The sequence below is a fragment of the Lepus europaeus genome, chromosome X (assembly GCF_033115175.1).
Source record: "Lepus europaeus isolate LE1 chromosome X, mLepTim1.pri, whole genome shotgun sequence".
NCBI classification, from domain to species: domain Eukaryota; kingdom Metazoa; phylum Chordata; class Mammalia; order Lagomorpha; family Leporidae; genus Lepus; species Lepus europaeus.
This window is the reverse complement of record NC_084850.1, coordinates 50,804,413-50,828,297: the sequence shown is the minus strand read 5'-3', so window position 1 is coordinate 50,828,297 and position 23,885 is coordinate 50,804,413. Positions and strand designations below refer to the sequence as shown.

At 47.6% G+C, this 23,885-nt stretch overlaps 1 protein-coding gene across 3 annotated transcripts in view; it reads right to left on the bottom strand.

Annotated features, from left to right (window-relative positions):
• Positions 1 to 23,365, bottom strand: part of TMEM164 (transmembrane protein 164) — a 167,903-nt gene extending 144,538 nt beyond the window's left edge. Inside the window, exons 1-2 of one of the 3 annotated variants that reach the window (XM_062183751.1) lie at positions 23,303 to 23,365; positions 21,929 to 22,591 (exon numbers count right to left, since the gene is read on the bottom strand). In XM_062183751.1, the coding sequence (XP_062039735.1) occupies positions 21,929 to 22,318 (390 nt within the window). In that variant the 5' untranslated portion in view covers positions 22,319 to 22,591; positions 23,303 to 23,365. Of the gene's footprint in view, positions 1 to 21,928; positions 22,592 to 22,933; positions 23,016 to 23,302 lie in introns of those variants that run through there. The other 2 variants (XM_062183750.1, XM_062183752.1) reach the window with 2 other exon arrangements.
• Positions 23,366 to 23,885: the final 520 nt, after the last annotated feature.

Sequence of the window (23,885 nt, the reverse complement as noted above, 5' to 3'; positions counted from 1 at the left end):
TGTTTTGCCTTACAGCCTGGAGACAAACATGAGCCAGCAGAAGAGGAGAAAAGAGCCTAGTTTTGACAGCCTCTCAGAGTCCTACCTGATAAAAGCTAATACACAAATCAACCAAAATAAGGGCCCCAGGTTCAAACACACATACACATACCAAAAACATAAAAATATGCTTAAGATCAAAGTTCCCACTCTGACTGCAACATTGCATAGGTTTTATAGATTATTAACCTTAGTGCTTCTGATTACAAGATATTCATGACAATATAGATAAAAGAATGGTAAATTACATTAGACCTAGTCACGAATCTACCTGCTCTTAAATGCCGCAGGAAGATAAAAGTTGCATGTAAATTATTTCCCTTCTAGAAACCATCATCTCCCAAAGTCCTCTTGCAAAATGGAACTCAAATTTAACCAAGAGCCATAAAATATGGACCTCTCACACTGTATGTTAAGTGCCATTTCCTTTCAGCCTTTGTTTGATGTTTACCAATATTTTAGAATCTACAAGCCCTAAAATTAAATAATAAGAAAGTTAATACTTTCTGATGTGAGGAGCTAACTGAAGCATCATAGAAACATTTCGTCTTTGAAACAAAACTGTAATTCCTTTCATTGTAGTGTCCATTAGCCTTGTACAAGATGGGTATCCCTAGTCCAAAAATCCAAAACCTCAGCTACATACAGTTTCATATTTTGTAGCACTTCAGATTGTAGACTTTTAGCTAATGGATGGTCAAGCAGTAAGTCGAAGCAAATATTCCAAAATTGAAAAATCTCTACAGTCTGAAATTCTTTAGTCCTAAGCATTTTGGACAAAGGATGCTCAAAAGATGCCAACTTGAGAATCAGCCAGGCCTAGATATTCATACCAGCTCAACCAATTTCTAGCTGTGTGCCCATCGACATGTGACTTCAACTTCCTGCATCTCGTTTTCCAACAATAGCATCTATCCCACAGGGTGCGTAACACATAGTAAACGCTCAATAAATGGTATTTGTGACTATGTGGACAGGGCTCTACGGAGAGCAACCTTCTGAAAAAAGCCCCAGACTCAGATCGGAATTACGGAATTGGAAAGTAACAGGGAACAGGAACAAAAGAGCCAGCTTGATGCTAGGAACCGGCCCCACTCCACTCATTCTCAGGCCCACAAACAAGACCAGATACCTATAATCTCTAAGGCAAATTTCTGAAAAGGAAAACACAGAGCAACTGAGGCAGACACATTATAAACGAACTAACCTTGGGGAAGTCCTTGAGGAGTAGAAAAACGTCATAAAACAGGCCCAGGGGAAAACAGAATCGGTGGTTATTTCAGTAATGGCAAATTTAGACATCTTTGGGTCTCAAGGGCTTGAACCAGTGATAACCAGTGCTGGTCTTCCCCAAACAAGGTTTTAAAAGGTCTAAAATTCAAGTCCCTCCCCCCCCCCACTCTAAACCCCCTCAAGGAAATTCTCCTTAAAGTCTTATCGTGGACCATTAAGTTTACTTGTCTTTCAAAAGAGACACAACAGAGCTAATAAAGACCTCAAAAGGCACTGGCCTTGTACGCTGGCTCTGGCTCTACCACTCCCAAGTGCTGTGACCTGGAGCTCCAGACTTCTCTCCATATCTGTGAAACAAAGGGTTTGAAGTTACAGGAAAGCCCGCCTGACCTGCAGCATTTTCTGGTCATAAATTCCGTACATACCTGCCACCTAAAAATGCAGTAATTACTCTGTAAATGAGCTTTAATCATAAGCTCCCTGGGGGCAGAAACCAGATCCAATATCTCCCTTGTATGATGCTAGGCTCAGAGTCATTGCTCAATAAATGTTAAGTGATTTAGATTTGCCACACATTACCTAGCATAGCATAAGCTTTCTGCATACTCGGCAGTTCTCAAGCCTCTCTCCCACCAGACTTTTCGAATATGTCAGATTTGACCACCCCTGAGTTTTTAATAAAAAGCACTGCACAAGAAAACAAAGCTCCCTGTCATATCATGTGACAATGATTGCATATCTAGGTGGCAGGCACTCTATACTAGGAAAAGGGGCAGACCTGGGTCCTAGTGCTAGCACCCATCCTTTAACTGGTATTTCGGATGATTCAGTTAACCTAGCCAAGTGCAACGAATGATAAAGGCAACAATGATTATGAAGAAACTCCTGAATTTTACATCCTTGATCTTAGCTCTCTCTTGACAGATGAACAACTAATTAGTAAGCAATGGGATGATAACTTTACTGGCAACATACACAAAGGCTTTGAGAATACAGAACAGGAAACACTTGCATTGAGAAATTTTTCAATACACACATACACTTCTTAGAGCTGATTTAGACTCAGAACACGTTTAATTCACTTTTCTTCACTAGTGATTCCCAATCTTGGATGCACATTAGAATCACTTGAGGGGGCCGGCGCTATGGCGCAGTGAGTTAAAGCCCTGGCCTGAAGCGCCAGCATCCCATATGGGCACCGGTTCTAGTCCCACCTGCTCCTCTTCTGATCCAGCCCTCTGCTATGGCCTGGGATAGCAGTAGAAAATGGCCCAAGTCCTTAGACCCCTGAACCCGCATGGGAAACCCGGAAGAAGCTCCTGGCTCCTGGCTTCGGATCGGCACAGTTCTGGCCATTGCGGCCATCTGGGGAGTGAAACAGCAGATGGAAGACCTCTCTCTCTCTGCCTCTCTATGCAACTGTCTTTCAAATAAATAAAACTAATCTTTTTTTAAAAAAAAGAAACACTTCAGGAGCTATAAAAATGCCCATGCCTAGACCATGCCAGTAAGAATGGGTTGGGGGTGGAGTAGACATTTTTTTTTTAATTGCAATTTCATTGGTTCTTTCTCAATTGCCACACTCCCTACTTCACCAGAAAATTTCCTCATAGCAATGAGTACTCCCTACTCCCTATGCAGTTCAGCTCATTCTGGGTCACTTGCATATTCTCTCTTGCTCTCTCTCTCTCTCTCGCTCTTGCACGCGCTCTCTCTCTCTCTCTCTCTCTCTCTCTCTCTCACACACACACACACACACACACACACAGTTTGCTTTTTTAATTAGCCTCTGTCTGCCTGCCTTTTGGCCACTTAGTTACTCTTCCACTTACCCCCACCCCTTTCAGCTGAACTTCCTGACAGTAGGGTAACTGCCTGATTCCAGCAGTAATCTCTCCATGCCCTCCTCACCACCACCGGCCACAGGCAGCAAGGCACCCGTAGGCACAGCCTCCCAGACACATGATGTTTTCTCAGTTGCCGAGTTTTCTCTCATGAGTTGGCTTCCTTCATCCATTCTTCCAGGGTTCTCAATCATCTCCTTTCTCTCTTTAAATGAATGTTTTTCTTAATTACTAAAGAAATCTGTACTTACACCAAATTCAAACACCACAGAAATGCAGTAAGTAGAAAGTAAGATTGCCTATTCCTCTAATCATTCAAGAGGAAGCAGTATTTGGTATAAACTAGTCTATGCTCCCAAGTACACATATACAAAGGAGCTGGTTGGTTCGGGTTTTTTTCAGCGGGTTTCTATCATACACATTTTTCTGCAACTTGTTGTTAACCTTATAATGCGAATATCTTTCAAGGTGAATATGGATGTTAGCCTCCTTTTCTGAAGCTGCCCAATACTCCATGTAGATCTGGTAAAGCCAGATTTACCAGCCTGCTTCTGATGGGTCATATTCCAATGTGCCCAACTTGCCACACTGCTGCCATAAGTCTTCTTGCTTGCATCTCTTCATGAGCTAATATTGGTAGAGTAAATATTTAGAAATGGGTGGGGTGGCTGAACACAGGGACCAGCCTGTAATCACCCATGCTAGCTGTCTTTTCTCTGGTGCTCCTTGGCCTCCACCTCTTTGCATCACAAGACCTGGAGCAGGAGCAGCTGCTTGTTGAACCTCCTTGTCTTAGGTCTCATTGTTCTGCCTGGACGACTACTCCTTTGCTAAATTTTCCTTCTGCCGACAGTAGACATTCCCCCAGAATACTTTTCTTCTTTGTCTTCCCTAAGCTTGAATGATACTCTCATCTTATCCTCTTTTATCTTCTTCAGGGAGATGCCTCCAAAGCCAACATCTCTAGCGCTACCCACATCTCAACTGCCTGCTGGACATTCCAGCCTGCATGTCCCAAACATATGAAACTCAACAAATCCCCAAACAAACCGCTGATCCTTTTCTCTGAACCACAGTTTTCTCATCTGAAAAACAAGTGGATTGGACTAGATGTAGTTAATATATATTATATATATATATATATTTACAAAAAATAGGAGTCTAGAATGTACTAGAAGCTCATGGGGATAGAAAAATTAATACTCTGCCTTCAGGGAATGTGCCTTCTAAGGAATGGGGAAGATATATAAACAAATAATTCAAGGCAGAAGAAAATGCTAAAATAGACCATGGGGGCTAAATCTGGCTTGCAGACTTGAAGACAGCATCACAACAGAGAGTATTTAGGCTGAGCCTTGAACGATGACTAGCATTTCAACAGGAAGAGAAAAGTCAGAATATTTCTGGCTATGGGTGCAACACGAACAAAATAGCAATTCAGAGAGGTATGGAAGTGTATGCCGTGCCTGGCCAGATCCCACAGAACAGGCAGCAATATACTAGAAGACAAGGCTGAAAAGAGCTGGCGGCCCAAATCATAGAAGATCCTAAATCCTGTCATCAAGAGTTCAGGTTTCCTCTAAAGGGTTTATCTACTATAACCTATCTATGTGTCAGCTTTGACAGACTGCTAAGTCTAGTATAGTCTGCCAGAAAATGATTTTAAACCTACATAGAGACTCCTTGGGAAAACAGGTCCATGACTGATGAGCACAGTCAGCCAGGGACACCATAAACTGTACCCATCTAGGTCTAGGTCTGCCATCCCTGCTGAAGGCAATTGGGAGCTATGGCAGGTTGTTGAGGAAGGGAATGGCAATAACCTAACATGTATTTTGCTTTACTCATTCTGGCAGTAAAGGATAGATCAGAAAGACACCTAGAGGAGGAAAGATCAGTCAAAAGGGTGGCGTGATAAGCATGATGATGAAGAATAGGAGGATGATAAACTACAGGATGAACTAGGGTAGAGGAATCAAAGAAGCGAAAGAAGAGATAGATGGAAGAGATAATGACAGACAAAATCAAGATGACTCAGAGACTGTGATGATGGCATGCAGTAAGAAGGGGAATGGAAAGTTATTAAGGACTCAAGGGACTTGACCTGGGCCCCTGCATGGCCTATGATGTCATTAACGAACATAAGAGGACTGAAGGAAGAGTAACATTAAAAAACCCTGCTTTGCATTCCAAATCCTGGCAACCACTTTACTGGGGACGCGTGGCTTTTCAAACCCTCTTGAGTTCACTGGGAAGGAAAAAGCAGGGTGTACGTGGCTTGACATCCCTAGCATTTATGTAACCCTAGACATAAACCTACCATTCTCTCTTGTTGCAGACTACTGAGGAAACATCCATCAACACATTAGAAACAATGGGCTAACAGGCCTTTAACATTCATGCTTTAAAAAATGATGATTTGGGGACTGGCTCTATGGTGTCGCAGGTAAAGCTACTGCCTGCGACACACACCAGTATCCCATATGGGCAGGGGTTCATGTCCTGGCTGCTCCACTTCAGATCCAGCTCCATGCTAATGGCCTGAGAAAAGCAGCGGAAGATGCCCCAGTGCTTGAACACCTGCTACCCATGTGGGGACCCGGAAGAAGTCTCTGGCTCCTGACCTCAGCCAGGGCCAGGCCACTGCAGCCATCTGTGAAGTGAACTAGTAGATAGAAGATTCTCTCTCTCTCTCTCTCTCTCTCTCTCTGTGTGTGTGTGGGGGGGGGGGGTGTAACTTTTTCAAAAAAATAGATAAATCTTTTTCAAAAAAAATGATAAATTGGGGCTGGCACCATGGTACAGCAGGTTATGCCACTGCTTTTGATGCTGGCATCCCATAGTGAAGTGCCGGTTTGCATCCTGGCTGCTCTGCTTCCAATCTAGCTCCTTGCTAGTGTGCCTGGGAAAGTAGCAGGTGGTCCAGGTACTTGGCCCCTGCCACCCATGTGGAAGACCTAGATAGAATTCCAGGCTCCTGGCTTTGGCCTGAGCCAAACTTGACTATATGGGCGTTAAGTGAGTGAACCAGTAGATAGAAGATATCTCTCTCGGTCCCTCCCTCCTTCCCTCCCTCCCTTCCTTTTCTTCTCTCTCTCTCTCTCTCTCCCTCCTGCCCCTGCCTCTCTACCACTCTGCCTTTCAAGCAAATATTTTTCAAAATAATGACTCTTCTCACTCATTTCACTCAGTACTTTTTTATGTGCAAGGCAAGTTCATTTCACTCATCTACTTGATTCCCATGCTTACCTTCTAAGGAAAAATGGGCAAAGATCATTGCTATCTAACAGATAACAGCCCTAACTCATATTCCCTAAAGCTCTTGCCCTGTATCACTGTTTAAAACACTTCACATGTAGCCATGCACTGATTTCTGACAGGAACCCCATAAAGCAGAGACTATTGTTATCCCCATTTTACAAAGAATTTAAGCACATTTGTCTGGCAACAATAGAAAAAAAGACAACAAACTTTAAAGGCCTCAAAGAAAAAGGGACAGGGGCTGGTGCTGTGGAATAGCAGGTTAAGCCGCTGCCTGCAGTGTCAGCATCCCATATGGGCACCAGTTCAGGTCCCAGCTGTTCCACTTCCAATCCAGCTCCCTGCTAATGCACCTGAGAAAGCAGTGGAAGATGCTTCAAGTTTCTGGGCCCTGCATCCACTTGGGGGACCTGGAAGAAGCTCCAGACTCCTGGCTTCGGATCAGCCCAATCCCAACTGTTGCAGCCATTTGTGGAGTGAACCTGTGGACGGAAGACCTCTCTCTCTGTCTCTGTCTCTCCCTCTCCCTCTCTCTGTAACTCTATGTTTCAAAATAAATAAACATTTAAAAAAAGAAAAAAGGACAAAAAAGGGCATAGTGATGTTAATTAACTTGCCCAATGCAGAAAGTAGCAAGAGCTGGGATTTGAACCTAGCCAATCTGGACCCTGAGCCTGTCCTCTCAACTGTCACACTATACATTTTTTTTTTTTTGACAGGCAGAGTGGACAGTGAGAGAGAGACAGAGAGAAAGGTCTTCCTTTTGCCATTGGTACACCCTCCAATGGCTGCTGCGGCCGGCACACCACGCTGATCCGAAGCCAGGAGCCAGGTGCTTCTCCTGGTCTCCCATGCGGGTGCAGGGCCCAAGAACTTGGGCCATCCTCCACTGCCTTCCCGGGCCACAGCAGAGAGCTGGCCTGGAAGAGGAGCAACCGGGACAGAATCTGGCACCCTGACCGGGACTAGAACCCAGTGTGCTGGCACCACAGGCGGAGGATTAGCCTGTTGAGCCGTGGCACCAGCCACACTATACATTTTATTACAGAAGAAGACAGACACTGAGAGGCTACCTTACTCAACTTAGTTTTCTTAATCACTTAGTGAGGAACCTATAGCCAGGACCCAGGTCTAGCTAACACTCAATGCAACACTCATCCCCTTACTCTGCACTGTTAACCAAGATGAACCGATCACTGGGCTGGCAGCTTATTTTGACCCTTTTCTATGTTGGCTTCTGTCGCTTCTGCTAGACAAAGGCTTTGGGTTCTGATTTTGGTCCCTTGCCCTGGAGCCTCAGACAACTGTTCCCTAGGCTCAGACATGGGCCTCTATGTGGGAAAAGGAAGTAGTGAGCTCAACAGCTAAATGGATCCTGTTTCCAAAAACCAGTATCTGGAGACAGGTCACACTGGCTGTGCACACAAGCTCACAGAGCACACAGGTCTCTGAGCAGCAAGCAACAGTGGCATCAGAGCCAGACCCCCCTCTGCAAGAGAAGAAATAAGGGCAAAAGGCAACTTGAAAAAGCAGTGGCTATACCAGTCAGGTGGAAGGTGGCCTGCAGCTATGAAATCATCAATTTCAAGACTAATGGACAACAATGGCCAGAAAACACAGAAGTTTCCGTTTCTCCAACAGAAGGCAAGGGCAAAGGTCTAGTCCCTTCTATGCTGGACAGGTGAGTGGTAGAAGGAGGCCACATGTGCTACTAGAGAGAGACACTGAACTGAAAGTCAACAGAACCAGCTCTGCTTTTATTAACTGGTGTGACTTTGGGCAAATCACTTCACATCTCTGGGTTTCCATTTGTTCATCTAGAAAATGAGGGAGCACAGAGAACTAGCTGATCTCTGAGGTTTCTTTCAGCTGATCTGACATCACTTCACCAATTCAACAACCTGAGGCAGTGCTGCTAGAATATTCTGTGCCTATAGCCAATCAAAGGGGAAATCAGCTACAAGGAAGAGAAAGAAGAAAACACAAATGACCTTTGTGGAAGGCTACAAATGAGGTAATATACAGGCAGTAGACTTAGCACCAGGCCTGCAGCATAATTAATGTGTCCTCAAAAATGTCACGAGTGTTATTAGTACTACGTCTCCTGGCTTTTCAGAGTATACAAGGAGAACCAAAAATTAGAGCGAACTCTGTCTCCCTAAGTCCGGCACTTTTTTTGCCCACCTGACCATGTTCCAGGTTACTGTGTTTTCAAGGTGTGAGGATGGTCCTAAAAGAGCAGGGAACACCAGCTGTCCATAATATCCTAGGACAATTATGGCTAGAAACAGAAGGTCTACCTCCAGGGAAAAAGGTAAAGAGAGAATGTTAACAGCAGGAGCCTGGATCAAGCCTCTCAGTTCGCGCCCAAGTACCCACGGAAAGGGGGGATAAAGAAACAACAGGTGCAGGCCACAATGTACTTTGCAAATTGTTTTTCAGGACAGACCCAAAGCAGGGAGTAAGAAATGTGGGAAGATGATCCTAGCCTGGTTTCCACGTGCAGCCATCTGAGCAAACACAGCACTGGCTGTGAGTTACAGCCAAACACCACCCGGTCGGTCAGGAGACCTTGTGACACAGCGGGCTTCACATTCTTCACAAACCGAACATAGCCTTGGCCTAAAAGGTCACTCCTGACTCCTATACCCAAGACAGTACCTCCCTAGGAGCCCTACACATGGAGGACAGCCACGAGGCTCACTCATTTTCTCTGCTCTCTGGCCAGAAATGCCATGAGCAAACAAGGAAACATGACCTTGGCTCGGTGCTCACTTAGAAGGCTATTCTGAGGAAAGCCAGAGAGAGGGAGCTGCCACACAGCAGGATGGAAATCCAAAGGTAAAAGCAGCCCCTTTCCTCAGGGGGCTGAGATTCCTGGGGGGACTGGGAGACCAGGAAAGAGGGAGAAGCACCCACGTGAAGCAGCAGCCAGCTGCAGGCAGTCCCCAAAGGGCCAACAGTGAAAGTGCAGAAGATAAGGAGGCACGTGCGCACATGACCCTCAGCAGCATTTCTGTAAGGTGCACAGAATTAAGTGCAGCAAAGATAGGAAGGTGCCATGACAGCCACTGCAGTAGCTGAGACTTTCAAAAAGGAAACTTTGGGGGTCAGCGCTGTGGCGCAGAGGGTTAACGCCCGCCCTGGCCTGAAGTGCCAGCATCCCTTATGGGCGCCGGTTCAAGACCCGGCTGCTCCACTTTCTATCCAGCTCTCTGCTGTGGCCTGGGAAAGCAGTAGAAGATGGGCCAAGTGCTTGGGCCCCTGCACCCATGTGGGAGACCAGGAAGAAGTTCCTGGCTCCTGGCTTCGGATCAGTGCAGCTCCAGCCATTGCAGCCAATTGGAGAGTGAACCATCGGATGGAAGGCCTCTCTCTCTCTCTCTCTCTCCCTCCCTCCCTCCCTCCCTCCCTCCCTCTCTCTCTCTTTCTCCTTCTCTCTCTTTCTCTGCCTTTCCTCTCTCTGTAACTCTGACTTTCAAATACATAAATAAATCTTTAAAAAAAAAAGAGGGAAACTCTGGGTGTGGGCTGGCGCTGTGGTACAGTGGGTTAAGCCACTGCCTGTAGTGCCAACATGCCATATGGGCACTGATTCGAGTCCCAGCTGCTCCACTTCCAACTCAGTTCCCTGCTAATGCACCTGGGAAAGCAGTGGAAGATGGCCCAAGTGATTGGCCCCTGCACCCTCGTGGGTGCCCTGGCTTCAGTCTGACCTAGCCCTGGCTGTTGCAGCCATTTGGGGAATGACCCAGCAGATGGAAGATCCATCTCTCTTTCTCTCCCCATCTCTCCCTCTCTGTAACTCAGCCTTTCAAATAAATATTTAAAAAGAAAAAGGACACTCTGAGCAGATGCAAACCAATAAGATGCAAGTGCTGATGTGAAGAGGACTCTGTTAAAATCTTCCTTAGGTCTCAGGATGAGTTAACTTCTGTAGCTAATTTCTAAGGGTTGCTGTATGTTTCAGAAATGCCCTCTAAACCAGCTGCTCCTAGGAAAGCAGGATTCTTACAGAAAACCTGACCCTAGCCTTCTGAATTCTCACAACTCCAAGACTAAGGATCAGTCTATTTACCCACAGTATAGGGGATACGCCCAAGGCCCTTCCAATGGCCCTGGCAAGTGGGGCACTCCCTCCTCCAAGGCAGTGAAGTCAGTTGTCCAAGGCCTAGGCTCTGGAAGGCTGCACAGAAAGTGGGGTGGGGAGGGGGTTCCTCTAGTAATTAATGGTTTGCGTCCCAAGGCACAGGCGACTCTGAAACAGATGAGCTAGTCTTGAAAAAGAGATATAGGAAAACTGTCTATTTTTCCCTATTTGTTGATGCATAATTCAAGGCACAACGCAGTCTGTTCCCACAACCAGCACATTTTCCACGGCACCATACTTCTTGTTCTGCTAAGATAACGGTCCACTTTAAACCTGCCTTTTTTCTAAGAGCTCTTGGAGTGGCTCTTTCTTCTCCAACAATTACCTAACCCTGGTAACAGATGGCACTAGACAATGTGGCACTGCCCTCAATTGAAAGAAATTAATGAGAGAGTAAAAATAAATCCATTCACCTGTCTCTGACCATTTCACCTCCCCTAAAACCACTCCTTTCATACTTTTATAATCTACTCAATGGTTTCCTAGACTACAAATCTCAAAATAGCTTGCATCATGGAGCTGGCCCATTGATGAAGCTCAGTAATAATTAAGCCAAGAGGTCTATGGAAAATCAAGCTTCCTACCATTGAGAGCAACCCTTCAAAATCTTTCAGAAAGCACTGGGTGATTTAAAGCAGTCACCTTCCCATTTCCCACAAAACTCTCCTTAAGCCTCCTGTAGCCAGCAACCCTGTCCCACAGAGATGATTCTGCAGTTGCTAACTTCATAGAACCAGTATTTTTTGCCCTTGAAAGGCAGAAGCCAGAGAATCTTTCCCTAGTTGAGATTCTGAGAGCTGCTGTTCTGTACCAAATCTCTACTACCTTATCCTAACATCAAGCACCCTAGCTCACAGCGGCAGCCATAGTGATACTGATGACGGTTGTCATTGTCACCAGAGTCATCTGGTTGGGGTCACTGTCATCAACATTATCATCACCATCACAGCCCTGTCATCAGAGCTCAAATCTACTGAATGCTGACTATGTGCCAAAAATTATCCTTAGAGATTTATCAATATTTTATCATTTTTCTCCCTTAATCCTCACAACAACCCTCGCATGCTTAAGTATGATTATTCCATTTTATTTTATTTATTTATTTATTTATTTTGACAGGCAGAGTGGACAGTGAGAGAGAGAGACAGAGAGAAAGGTCTTCCTCTGCCGTTGGTTCACCCTCCAATGGCCGCTGCGGCCGGCGCACCGCGCTGATCCAAAGCCTGGAGCCAGGTGCTTCTCCTGGTCTCCCATGGGGTGCAGGGCCCAAGCACTTGGGCCATCCTCCACTGCACTCCTGGGCCACAGCAGAGAGCTGGCCTGGAAGAGGGGCAACCGGGACAGAATCCAGCGCCCCGACTGGGACTAGAACCCGGTGTGCCGGCGCCACAAGGCGGAGGATTAGCCTATTGAGCCACGGCGCCGGCCGATTATTCCATTTTAAAAATGTAGAAACCTGAAGCCTGCGCTGTGGCACAGGTTAATCCTCCGCCTGTGGCACCGGCATCCCATATGGGAGCCGGTTCTAGTCCTGGCTGCTCCTCTTCCAATCCAGCTCTCTGCTATGGCCTGGGAAAGTAGTAGAATATGGCCCAAGCCCTTGGGCCCCTGCACCAGCACGGGAGACCAGGAAGAAACATGTGGCTCCTGGCTTCGGATCGGCGCAGCTCTGGCCATTGCGGCCATTTGGGGAGTGAACCATTGGAAGGAAGACCTTTCTCTCTGTCTCTCTCACTGCCTATAACTCTACCTGTGAAATAAATAAATAAAATCTTTTTTAAAAATGCAGAAACCCAGGCTCTGAGAGGTTAAGCAATTTGCAGAGATTTACACGGCTAATATAAGGATTTGAATTCAGGCCTTGACAAGTCTATCACCTATACTCATAGGTGGTACACCATTACTGTCTTAAAATATACAGTAGCACAATTACCACCATTACAAATTGCTACCATTCAATGAGTGTTCACATGAGACAGACTTGACTTGGTTATTCTATTTCATCACAACTCTATTTGGTAGGTACTATGATCACTCCCATTTCACAGATGAGAGAAACTGAGACTCTGAGAAGTAACATGATTTAGAGGTTCAGAGAAGTAAGTAAGTAAGGTCCCATGGCGATGATGATCAAATCCATGCCCAGGAAATAGTCAAGAAGCTCAACCCACTAAGCTGAACTTGCACTGGGTAACACAGGCATTTCTACTGCCCTGCTTAGAATCCCTGCTGCATCCCGATCCAAAGCTGCAGGGTTCCAGAGAGGATTTGGCAAGTCAAGGCCAATGAGGACACCGGGCTACCCCTTCTGGGTACATGCCAGCAACTCAGATCTAATGAATGTAGGGAAAGAGGATCAAAACCCTTTCTAGACGTGTCTTCCTCACCCCCATTTTCCCTCAACCTGATTTCTGAAGATAACACCTCACCACCAGCCTCTGCTAATGCTCTGCCCAGGGCATCTAATAAGTGTTTACCCAGGGCTCCCACAGCCATACTTAAGGGCCTTAATGTGCAATCTGGCTCTGCGCCTTATTTAATCAGCACCTGAATGAAATGTCTCTTCGCTAGCAACAGCCAGAGCAGTCAGTCAGAGTCTTTTTGCTCACAGCTGGTTGACTGGCAAAGGCGATTCAATTCACGGCAAAATACACCCCAAGTTTATACCACTGCTAATGTATTATGGGCATGGGGAGACTGAAGGTGTTGGGGTGGAATCAGAATGGGCTGAGGCTTCTTTTCCCCTCTAGATGACCTCACTCCTCCTTGTCCTACTCACCTAACACTTGGCCACAGGGGAGAGCTTGCACAGTTTCTGCCAAACAGGTCAGTCCTCTGACCTGGCTCCAGTCATCCATGCCCTTCCCTCAGAATCCCTCTGATTCGTGCTACTTTTCCCGTCTCTGGCATTTCCTTCAGCAGCTACTGGACAGGTACTCAAACCAATCAAGAGAGCCCCTAAACCTTTCCCCTTCAGGATCTGTTTGGCAGTAGGTCCAGGTACCTTGACACACCACACACTGATGAATATGTGAGCCCTGTTCTGTGTTGCATGGAAATAGCTGAGGAAACACTGTGGTCTGGTGCCCAGAAGAGGAATCCTTGCCAGGCCTTTGGGTTAACTGCTGCATCCAAGCACCTCAGAGAGGGACTCACATTAATATGATGCCCTTGGGGTCAGCAAGTAGGGTGGCAAGACACTGACAAGCCCAGTTCCTTTGGCGTGTGGGCAGTGGGGCAGAAGCCAAAACCTGGGTAAGGACCATGGGAAAGTGCACCTGCTCCAAAACGCTAGACACAGTCCACTGATTAGAGGTCAAGGAGCACAAGGTCTTCTGTTAAATTCAACCTGTCTCTGATGCCCAGTTGGGTCTGTGCATGAAACATTTGTGCTTTAACGTGAACCCCTTAAATGCAACTACTTTCTTTCTTCCGAATTGTCTCATGGATATCTCTTCCTCTGATGGAATGGGCATTTTGAATTGCAAAAGGAATTGTTTGGAGGTTGGAGTACTCTGGGAAGGGGCAAGCTTAGCTGAGGTGGAACAGGTGGAGAGACTTGGAAACAGGAAGAAGGGATATGAAAAAGAAAGATGGAAGGATGACATCACATTTCATCAATTCTGCTGTGGACTTCAATCAGGGTACCAACCATTCTATGAGTCACTAGAAATCATCTTCTGGGTACAGGTGAAATGCTTGATACCTTCCCCATTTCCTATATTTAATGTCTGCTCACTTACCTCAATGATCTGTGCATCCATTCTCAGTAGAGTGGATCCTCCTTGGGCCAGCACTGAGAACATAATTCTATATCTTCCAAGTCCCCTATCAAGGAATCATAGGGATCTGCAGTTCTGTTATCAAGAGCCCAGCAATAGCAGCACATTTCTAGAGTTTTACTTGGTTTGCCAAGGGAAAGAAGTCTGCCCTGATAATAATATGGAGATAACTCCAGGTTATAGGTGAGACACTTTCCTATGAGGAAGAAAGCAACCCTGTGCCTTTGCAAATATTGCTTCTTAAAGTGTAGAATCCCCTTCCTCTCTCCATCACCCAACAGACTCCTACTCATTCACGCACACACATTTATTGAGTACCTCCAAGAGCCAGGCCCTGTTCTAAGGACTAAAACAGAGAACAAGACCAACAAGGGTCCTTGCCCTCATGGATCTAACATGCCTCCTTCATGAACCAGCTCAAATGTCACCTTCCCTAGGAAACTTTCCTTAACTGCACTAGGAAAAAGAAAACATCCTTTGTCTTCCCTGTTGTGTTCAAATTGATTACCCCAGATGTGATGGTGTAATCTAGTTGATCTGTTTCACCTGTGTTGTCTGAACTATGAGCAACATGAGGCCAAAAGACTGGTTCTTATTTCTCTTTTGACTCTCCGGAGCCCAGCACACCAATGTTAGACACACACTACCCATTTGATAATCATTTGTGGAGTGAGTGCAAAGATGGATAAATTCTCATGAGCACTGAAAATAAGAATCCTGCACACAGAGAGTTAGCATGCAACAACCGTGTGTCAACATTCCCTCTTGTCAGCAACTGGAACGGAGGGAATGCAGAAGGACTGGGAGCTAACAGAGGAGACCTGGCTCAAATACTCCATACGCACACCTCACAGTCACAAGCCCCTGCATGCCACAGCTACTTCATGGACTCTCTTTCTTTAGAAAACTACTTGTTTATTTATTTTATTTGAAAAGTAGAGAGACAGAGACAGACAGACAAAAATCTTCCATCTGCTGTTTCACTCCCCCAAAGGCCTGCAGCAGCTGGAGGTAGGCCAGGCAGAAGCCAGGAGCTGAGAACTCATCACAGGTGTCTAACACGGGTATCAGAGACCCACGTCCTTGAGACATCATCCACCTCCCCAGTGCGGGCATTAGTAGGAAGCTGGAATCAGAAGGTACACTCAGTCCCGGGCATTCCGACATGGGATGCAGGCATCCCAAGCGGCAGCTTAATCAGTGCAGCAAACATCTGTCCCTTCTATAGCCATCTTAAAATCTACCTCGTAATAGCTTGAGGCCCTCAACTTCTAATCTGAACTGCACTACTTAACAGCTACAAAAACACAGGAGGGCTGCGAGAAGGCTAAATGCCTTGCCTACAGGCCACCTAGACTCTCATCTGTCAAATGAACACTTGAACCAATTTCCCGCCTCATTCATTAACCACCAGATAAATGTCTCTCAAAATGGGGTCTACAGCTCGCCAGCATCAAAATCCCCATCCTCATCCCAAATCTCTTCAGAATCACTGTGTAGAAAGTCAGGCATCTGCATTACAACAAGCTTCCAAGGAATTCTTTCCCAAATAAAGTTTGACAACCACTGCTCTCCACACCCACGGTAGCTTCATGGCCACTCATCCAGTTACAGGCAAGAGAGGAGTGCCTGAGACAAGATACGAGGGAACACTGAAAACTTCACAGAAAAGGTAAAAGATCAGTTCATCCTGCTACAAAAAAGAAATTTGAGATCCATGCATGTAAGGGGTCTTCAAAAAGTCCTTGGGAAATGCATATTATAAAAAATGCATAGATTCTTCAATGTTTTTGCATCAAAATAAATTTGTCTTTTAATTCCATTTTCCCATGACCATTTTGAAGTACCTTTATACTCTCAAAAGGCATGAAAGACTGGAAGAAGCTGAAAAATCTACCTCTTTTTCTATGGGAGCATTTAAATGAGGCCTGATGGCAATACACTACCAATTGAAGAATACAGGAGGGGAGAAAAAGGAAAACTATGTCATTAGCCTAACACATTAAAAAATTGTCATATTAAGGAAGCAAGAGAAGAACATTGGCATATCAAGATATCAACCAAGGGATAATGACTAAGATGCAACAGCATAATTTTCTGATTGGGATGAAAGTAAGCAGATACTTTGGGGCCACAAGTGGGCCATGCTTACAATAAGCAGCTGTCTGTGATGCAAATTCTACAGAAAGATGTGTGAGCTGGAGCTGAGACCACCTCTCTCTCTCTTTCTCTCTCTCTCTCTCTCTCTCATGACTATTGCAAACAGGCAGGAAGATTCGCTTAATGGGCACAGGACACATAGGAGCTATGTCCATGAGACCACCAGGGATCATAGACAGGGCAACCAGAAGTATTTGGAGGGTTAGGGAAGGAGAGATAAAGGTGTTACTAAAATGAGAAAAATAACTGGAGTCAAGTCAGGCTCAACTGGAAAAGTTTCACACAGGTGAATCTTCAGAGGAGTATTTATAGAGGGAAGGAACCCCAAACATGTCCCACATAGACTGAGAGAAAGGTCACACATCTATGGCAAACAGACAAAAATCCAGGGAGCCTGTGGATCATCCATGGGGTACAAGCCAGCAACATACTGTTATTTAAAAGCAAGCGTACTGCTGCATTGTACTAACAGGTGCTCAGCATGAAAAAGCCAGGAGGCAAATCTTGCTGCTTCATATGAGACAGACCTGTGGTAAAAGTTAGAGCATCCAGTGTTGTATGGTTTGCATTTGAAGGGTATACAGACATGGCCAAGGATCCAGAGAACTCATTAGAGAGAGTTTCTAGTAGCTATCAATAAAGGTGAAAAGAAGCTAAGATGTGTCAATCTTTGAGTCTGAAGTCAAACTCTGTTGGTCATCAGTCAGCTTCAATCAGCTTTGTCCAGCTTGAGTGTTTAAGCAACCACACAATTATGCAAAGCATTAAAATGTTTTGTTTCCATTTGGCCTATTTCATGGAGTAGACTGAGCTAGGAAAAGGTTAAATGGTTTGCTCAGGTTCTCATAGCAAACCATAAGCAAAACTAACATCATAATTTTAAATCCCAAGGCTGACCGTGGGATGTTTAATCCACCAGTCCACACTACCTTTCCTCATAACAGACAAGCCCCATAGACTGTAGCAATGAAAGATGGAAAAATTCTCTGCAAATTTCCTGGAAGTGGGGGGAGGCGGATAAAACAAACTAAAAAGGAATGCCATGCCTCACTGCCGAGACCCATATAAACACCATCCCCTTGTGTCCCCCTGGACTGATGACACAGGACACAGTCCATTTGATAAGCTGTCAGCAGATGGCTGGATCCCTTATTGTACCCATTACCCACCGACGTCAATTCCAAGCAGGAACAGTAATCTGTGCCCCAGACAACAGATGGGGAATGAGGAGGTATGTCTCATCTTCGGTCAAGGGGGAAAAACAGAAAGCCCTGTTCTCCACTCCAGTAGGTTTTTCTGTAAAACAAATCCATCACATAGCAACTGGAATGCACCAGTGTGTTTTCAGTGAATTGCAAAGGGTGTCACCAATAGCTCAGAGCTTTTCTTCACTCCTAACAAGGAGGAGGGAAGTAAAAAAATCAAACAGTGAAACCAAACCAGGTAACCCATACTGTGTGGAAATGAAACTTCGAATACATTGTAAAGAAGACAAAATCAAATAGCAATGGCAAACCTCAAAAAGGAAGGAGTTCAGTATTACTGGCCTAAAAGTAATGACTAGGGGTTAAGGGGTCAGGAGTGGCAATCATTATTTGCTGAATGTCCAGCCCAGATAGAGCCTGCCTTATGCACATAGACATCGAGGGTTAAACGGCACATGTTGCATTCCACTACGTCAAATCCCTAATCAGGAGATGTCAGCACAGGCACACACAGAACCAACAAGAATTAAACAATTACACAAGACATCCCAAACGGGATCTTAGCATTAAGTTCTTAAGACAAAGACAACATAACTGGATTTAAAGAAGACACAGGGCCACTAAGTTAAGACCACCAGTCTTTACAGACACAATCAAATTGTCAGGCATTTTAACCCTTCTTCCAGAAACTGTAGATTTTTAAGTCTCAAATAGCTATGAGAATCTTGTCCTACTAATCCCGTATTCCCAGTATGGCAGATCAGTTCTAAAGTTACTTCTGCCTCTAACTTGCTTGGAGCTTTTTGATAAACAGCACAGTCACTCAGCAAATTCATTCATGGTCACCCATACCCCCGCCAAAATCATACACCAAGAGGGACTGATCATGCTTGAAGAAATACATATTGGTATAACTGGCAGACACCGATGATACTTTGCAAGGCATACTTAACAACGGCATTTTAACCTGGGTGTCTGCTGATCTTGGGGAGCCTTCAGACATCTCCAGCTTGAGATCTGCTACTTTAGTCATACAAGCCTGTATCACTCTACAGTCCCAGGACATCTGAGAAATCAGATGAGACCACAAAGAAACCTGACAGCAGGAATATGAATCAAAAGCAAAACTCAGACATAAGCACTGCCCTTCCTTATGCTCCTGAACTTGGCAGTCACCCAAAGGCAGCATGGCATGGTAAGGATGTGAGTGACAAGGTCTGGCAAATGAGTATTTTGCAGACTGAAAAATGGGAGATGGGGAGACTAACCAATTGCCCTCCAACTCCTCTACTTTCCAGCCTAGAGGAAAATCACCTTTGTTGTAAATGTACCCTGACTGAGGAGGAAGGGCTTGCTGCAAAGTGAAAATTGAGTCATCCTGCTGAAAGACACACATCAGAGATGTTTCTGTGAAGCTATTCCTCGCACTTCAGCTAATGGCTCCCTTGCCTTGTCAGAATGTCTAAACTCCTCAGAAGTTATGGCTACAACATAGCTGAATTCAGCTAATTACTTGCCAAAGCACTTCTTTGGACACAATGTTTCCCTTTGGAATGTACACAGTCACAGGAAACATTTTAACTACTTTCTCCAGGCCTAAACTAATGTATTATAACCCTAAATAAGATAATGCATATGAAAGTTCCTTCTAAACAGCAAAGTGCTAGCCAAGCATAAGGCAGCATTAACCATATACACTCTCATTAGTCACTGCTGCAACCAAGTCAGAAGATTGTTTCCAATCACCTGCTGTCAATTCTTTTTGAGGACATACATCAACTTTTAAAAAGCCACACATTCATGTTTCCCAGGAGGAATCACATGGAGGGTATGGAAAAACTGGATTCCTCAAAGGCTAGGTTCCCCAGTAGGCCAAAGGTTATTTATTTAAATGAAACAAAGGAGCAATTTAAGGGTAACCGAGGGGCTTAGAATTCCTCAGTGTGACTCTGTTCTCTGTCCCCATCCTATAGCTTCAGAGCTTCATCCAAGCAGAGGTCAGTAGGAAATGCACAGGTGACAAAAATCAGTTCACAATCCCCAAAATACCCACCCCAAGAGCCATCATCCTCTGCATACATACCCAAGGCTGGCCTGAATGGGTTGACTCTACTGGGGAGACACAGGGAGAGCAAAAGATGAACGGGGCCTGGCCACCTGACCTTTGCAGAGAAGGAGCCAGTTTCTTTTTCCTGCACAATGAGGTCAAAAGCATTTCAGAATAACACTCTATCGGATCCCCACCTACCTACCACTTACAGAGTAAAGAATCACAGAACACGGACCGTCAAGAGCTAGGAGTTCAAGTCGGCCTCATTTTACAGGTGGACACACTGAAAGTCAGGAAGAGTGCTGTACCCAAAGTCACATAACTGATGAATGCCAGAACTAGGTCTCCTGAGTCTTCCAAAAGCTTCTAAAATCTTTCATCTAAAAATCAGTGGTGCTGCCAGGTTTGACATCATCAAACCAGCCACAGTGCTGGTCAGGCTGAATTTAGTCCTTTGTTGACCTTGTAGACAAGCTGTTGCCAGAGGCCTCAAGACCACTTCATAGAGGAGGCACCCCTGACCCTCACCACCTGTCTTCCTAAAAATGCACTCCTGTCCCAAGAGCCTCACACAGTAGCAGTTGAGATGCATTGTTTCCTCTCATTAACAAAAAGCCCATTCATAAAAAAGAAAGAAAGAGGACTGGCTCAAATTTACACAGGAGGTCTAGCTGGGACAGCCCTGGACTTCCTCTGAATGGCATCACTTCCCAAGAAGCCCTCTCTTAGAAGAAAAAAAAAAAAAAACTTCCTACTCTAGCCCTGCTCAATGCTAACAACCACCCAATCAAGAACAGCCTTTCTTTATTCCAAAGCCATTCACAGCTTGTCACAGGGAAGGGACCAGGGGTCATTCACTATATCTTACAGATTGGGAAACTGAGGCCAGGATCCTGTAATCAAATGAACTTGGAGAAACACAGAGCTACACAATACCATCCTCATCTGCCCTCCCTCTCCCCCTCCCTCCCCCCACCACTGCCCCAGGACTGCCACCCACTGCCACCCTTGCTTTGGGATTCACAGCTTGCAACCCCAAGGAGAGTGTGTTTGCTTTCCAACCCAGCCACTAATTCATCTTTTGGCTGCAGGTAAAGGACCTCCTTCCTATCCCTATCCCTGAGCCCCACCAGCGCTGTAAAATGGAGATGATAATCTCAACCTCCTGCCCCACACAGAGTTGTCACAAGTCTCCTGAGACTAACCTTCTAGAAACATAAAAGCAATAAAGATGCTAATGACAGGCTTCCAAACTGCCCCTGAATAAAATACACCAGATTTGCCATAGCTGATGGCATTCCCCTTTCCCCTAGCCTCCTCCTCCATGATTTTGTAGCGTGATAGCATCTCTCTGCACAGGCTGAGTGCAGAAAGAGGCTCGCTCTTGGTCCTCACCCAGATTATTTTTATGGATCTGGTGCCTTTCCTTTTCAATCCCATTTGGGTTCCTTAGCACTGCTAATGAGCGGGATCGGGAAGGTAAAGAAAGCAGCTCTCTGAGCACCACTGGACTGGGACCACAGAAGACAGAAAGTAAAAGATGGAGAGGTTGCTTGGCAAAAGACAGGTACCCTGTCACCACAGATAAAAAGCACCAGCCCCGAGTTCGCGAGGCAGCCCGGGACCTCTTTCCAAGCACACTTAGTAGGAGCTTGGTGCTGCTTCAACTGCTCACAGTTAAAAGGCACACCTTACCTGAAAAGCAGAAACTCCCAAATGAAAGTCAGTAAGAGAAACCCATACAAGTATTTCCCCCCAAAGTACCACAGTGGAGACAAGGAAGCATTATGCGACCTCCCCCAGGAAAGAGTGTCACCAGGCCACTGGGAAACGAACTACCACAGAAGCCCAAGGGGCTGGGCCATGGGCCACAGAGTGATTCAGAAAGGGCTCCTGGCTGGGGTTGGACTTCCTGCTTGCACAAGGCCAGGGCAGGGCAGGGTGGGGAGGGGCAACGGCCCGAGTGCCAGTCGTTCCTAGGGCTTGGAGCACAGGCTTCCTCACTTCCACTGTGGGGCTGATACAGTGCGTACAGGTGAGACAAAGGCAAATCGGAAATGAGCACAAAGGCAACCACTCATGGGAAAACCATCTGTAAGGGTCCCACTTCCCGCAGCAATGAGGTGTTCTACGCTACCGAGTGTCCTCAGCACACAAATGACTCTTATCACTTAGGTTGCCCAGGAAAAAGTCAACAGACTCACATGCATCATGGTGACCAGGTGACAGGGGTTGAGCAGGTAGATGACGGTCTTGGTGGCGAACTTAAAGCCCACCTCCACCCCGAAGGTCAGGCACAGGGCTACTAAGAGCAGATTCTTGCTCAGGCTCTCCTTGCCTTCCTCTGGCCGCTGGGTCACCTGCTCTGGCTGGCTGCCATGGCCACCCCTACCGTCCTCCTTCGTCTGCCTCAGGATGTGCCGCAGGGCCACCAGGATCTCCAACAGGGCCAGGGTCAGCACCACCACACTTTCCAGCAGCCGCTGCTGCCAAGAGAGGAAGGCAGCACAGTCGGGGCCCCCATTGCCTGCAAAACTGGGGTCCACGCCCCCATAGAGCCAGTCCAGGAGACTTTGGTAGCTATACCGGGACATGATGCAAAGTGGTTCCCCTTGCCCACTGTGCAGGAAGCAAGAGCGAGATGGAACACACGCCCAGAGGGTTGCCCGGGTGCTGGAACATGTAAGGAGGGCACACCCCCGTACCCCCCTCCAGCCACCGGGGCACCGAGAGCAGGGGAGGGACGCTACACGCGAGGCCCTGGGTACACTGCTGGCTCTAACTTGTCCCCACGGCTGTCTGGGGAGCCCCCCGCGCTTCTCCAGTGGCCACCAACGAGGCAGGGTTGAAAGGAGCCGTTGGCCAATCTAAAAGGAAGGAGAGGAAAAAAAAAAGGTCTCAAAGAGGCAATTGCATCGGGAATTACGAAGCGGGGAGGGGTAAATAGCAAGGGAAGAAAAGGGGAACAGGAGCAACGGTGAAGCAAGCAGGGCTCAGGGGAAGCCAGAGGCCGAGAGGGTCAGGGCGGGGGCGCCGTGGGAACCCGGCAGTGCGGCGGGAGCGACCCCGGGGAGGCACAGGGGGTGAGAGCGCGGGGACACGCGGAGGCTAGGAGAGCAGCTAGCGGGGCCGGGCAGGCGGGGAGGGCGACGGGGATGGCAGGGACGCCCGACTCCTCGTCTCAAGCACTCCACAGGGGGATGTCTTACTCCTGCAACCGCGTGGCCGTCTCTGCCCCCAGCTAGCAACTTCGCCGCGACGGGCCCCTCCAGCCAATTTAGAGCCGTCCCGGTCCAGCCTCCCCGGCCCCGGGTACACCCCCAGGCCCCCAGCTCCACCCCCCGGCCGCAGACGCCCGCCCTCCGGGCAGCACCACCCCCAGCCCGCCGCCCTCCCGGGACCTGCCCCCCTCGCGCAAGCAGCGGCGGGAGGAAGAGCCAGCAGGGAGGGCTGGAGGCCGGGCCAGCCGGGGGCTGGCCCGTCCGTCGGCCACCTCCCTCCGCCCCGGCGCTGCATCTTCCCGCGCCACCCGCCCGGCCCCGGGGACCGGCCGCCGCGCCCCTCGGGGCTCCACTCACCGGCAACTCGGCTCGCGGCCCCGGCTCGGGCGACCGCTCGGCTCGCGAGCTCCTCGCGCCGGGCGCTGGGCTCCCCTGGCGGCCGCAGCCGCCGCCGCGCTCGGCTCCTCCTCCTCTTCTTCCTCCCCCTTGCAGCGGCCGCGCTCGCTTCCTCCTTCTTCTCCTCCCTCTCTCCTCCCCCTCGCCGCCGCTACCTCCCTCCTCCCCTTGTCCGGTGGAGCCTCTCGCCACCCCCACGCCCTGGGGCCACCACTACCCCCTTCGCCTGCCTCCCTGCGCGGCCTCTGGCGCTCCCCCCCCCCCCCGCGTCCACCATTCACACCTCCCAGCCTCCCTCCCCCGGCGCAGTCTCCGCCTCCTTCCTCCTCCTGCCCGGCCTGCCTCGTCTTCTGCACTCGCGGAGCCTGCACGCGTGCACAGACACCCTCCTTCACCGCCGCGTGCGGAATTCGCCTCCTCGGCCGAGCGCGGCGGGCGGACTCCGCCCCCGTGACTGCCCCGCTCCTCCCGGGGCGCGTCTCTGTACCCTGGAAACCAGAGCCGGCACTTAGCGGGCCCTCGCTAACTTCTTGGCGAAATGAAT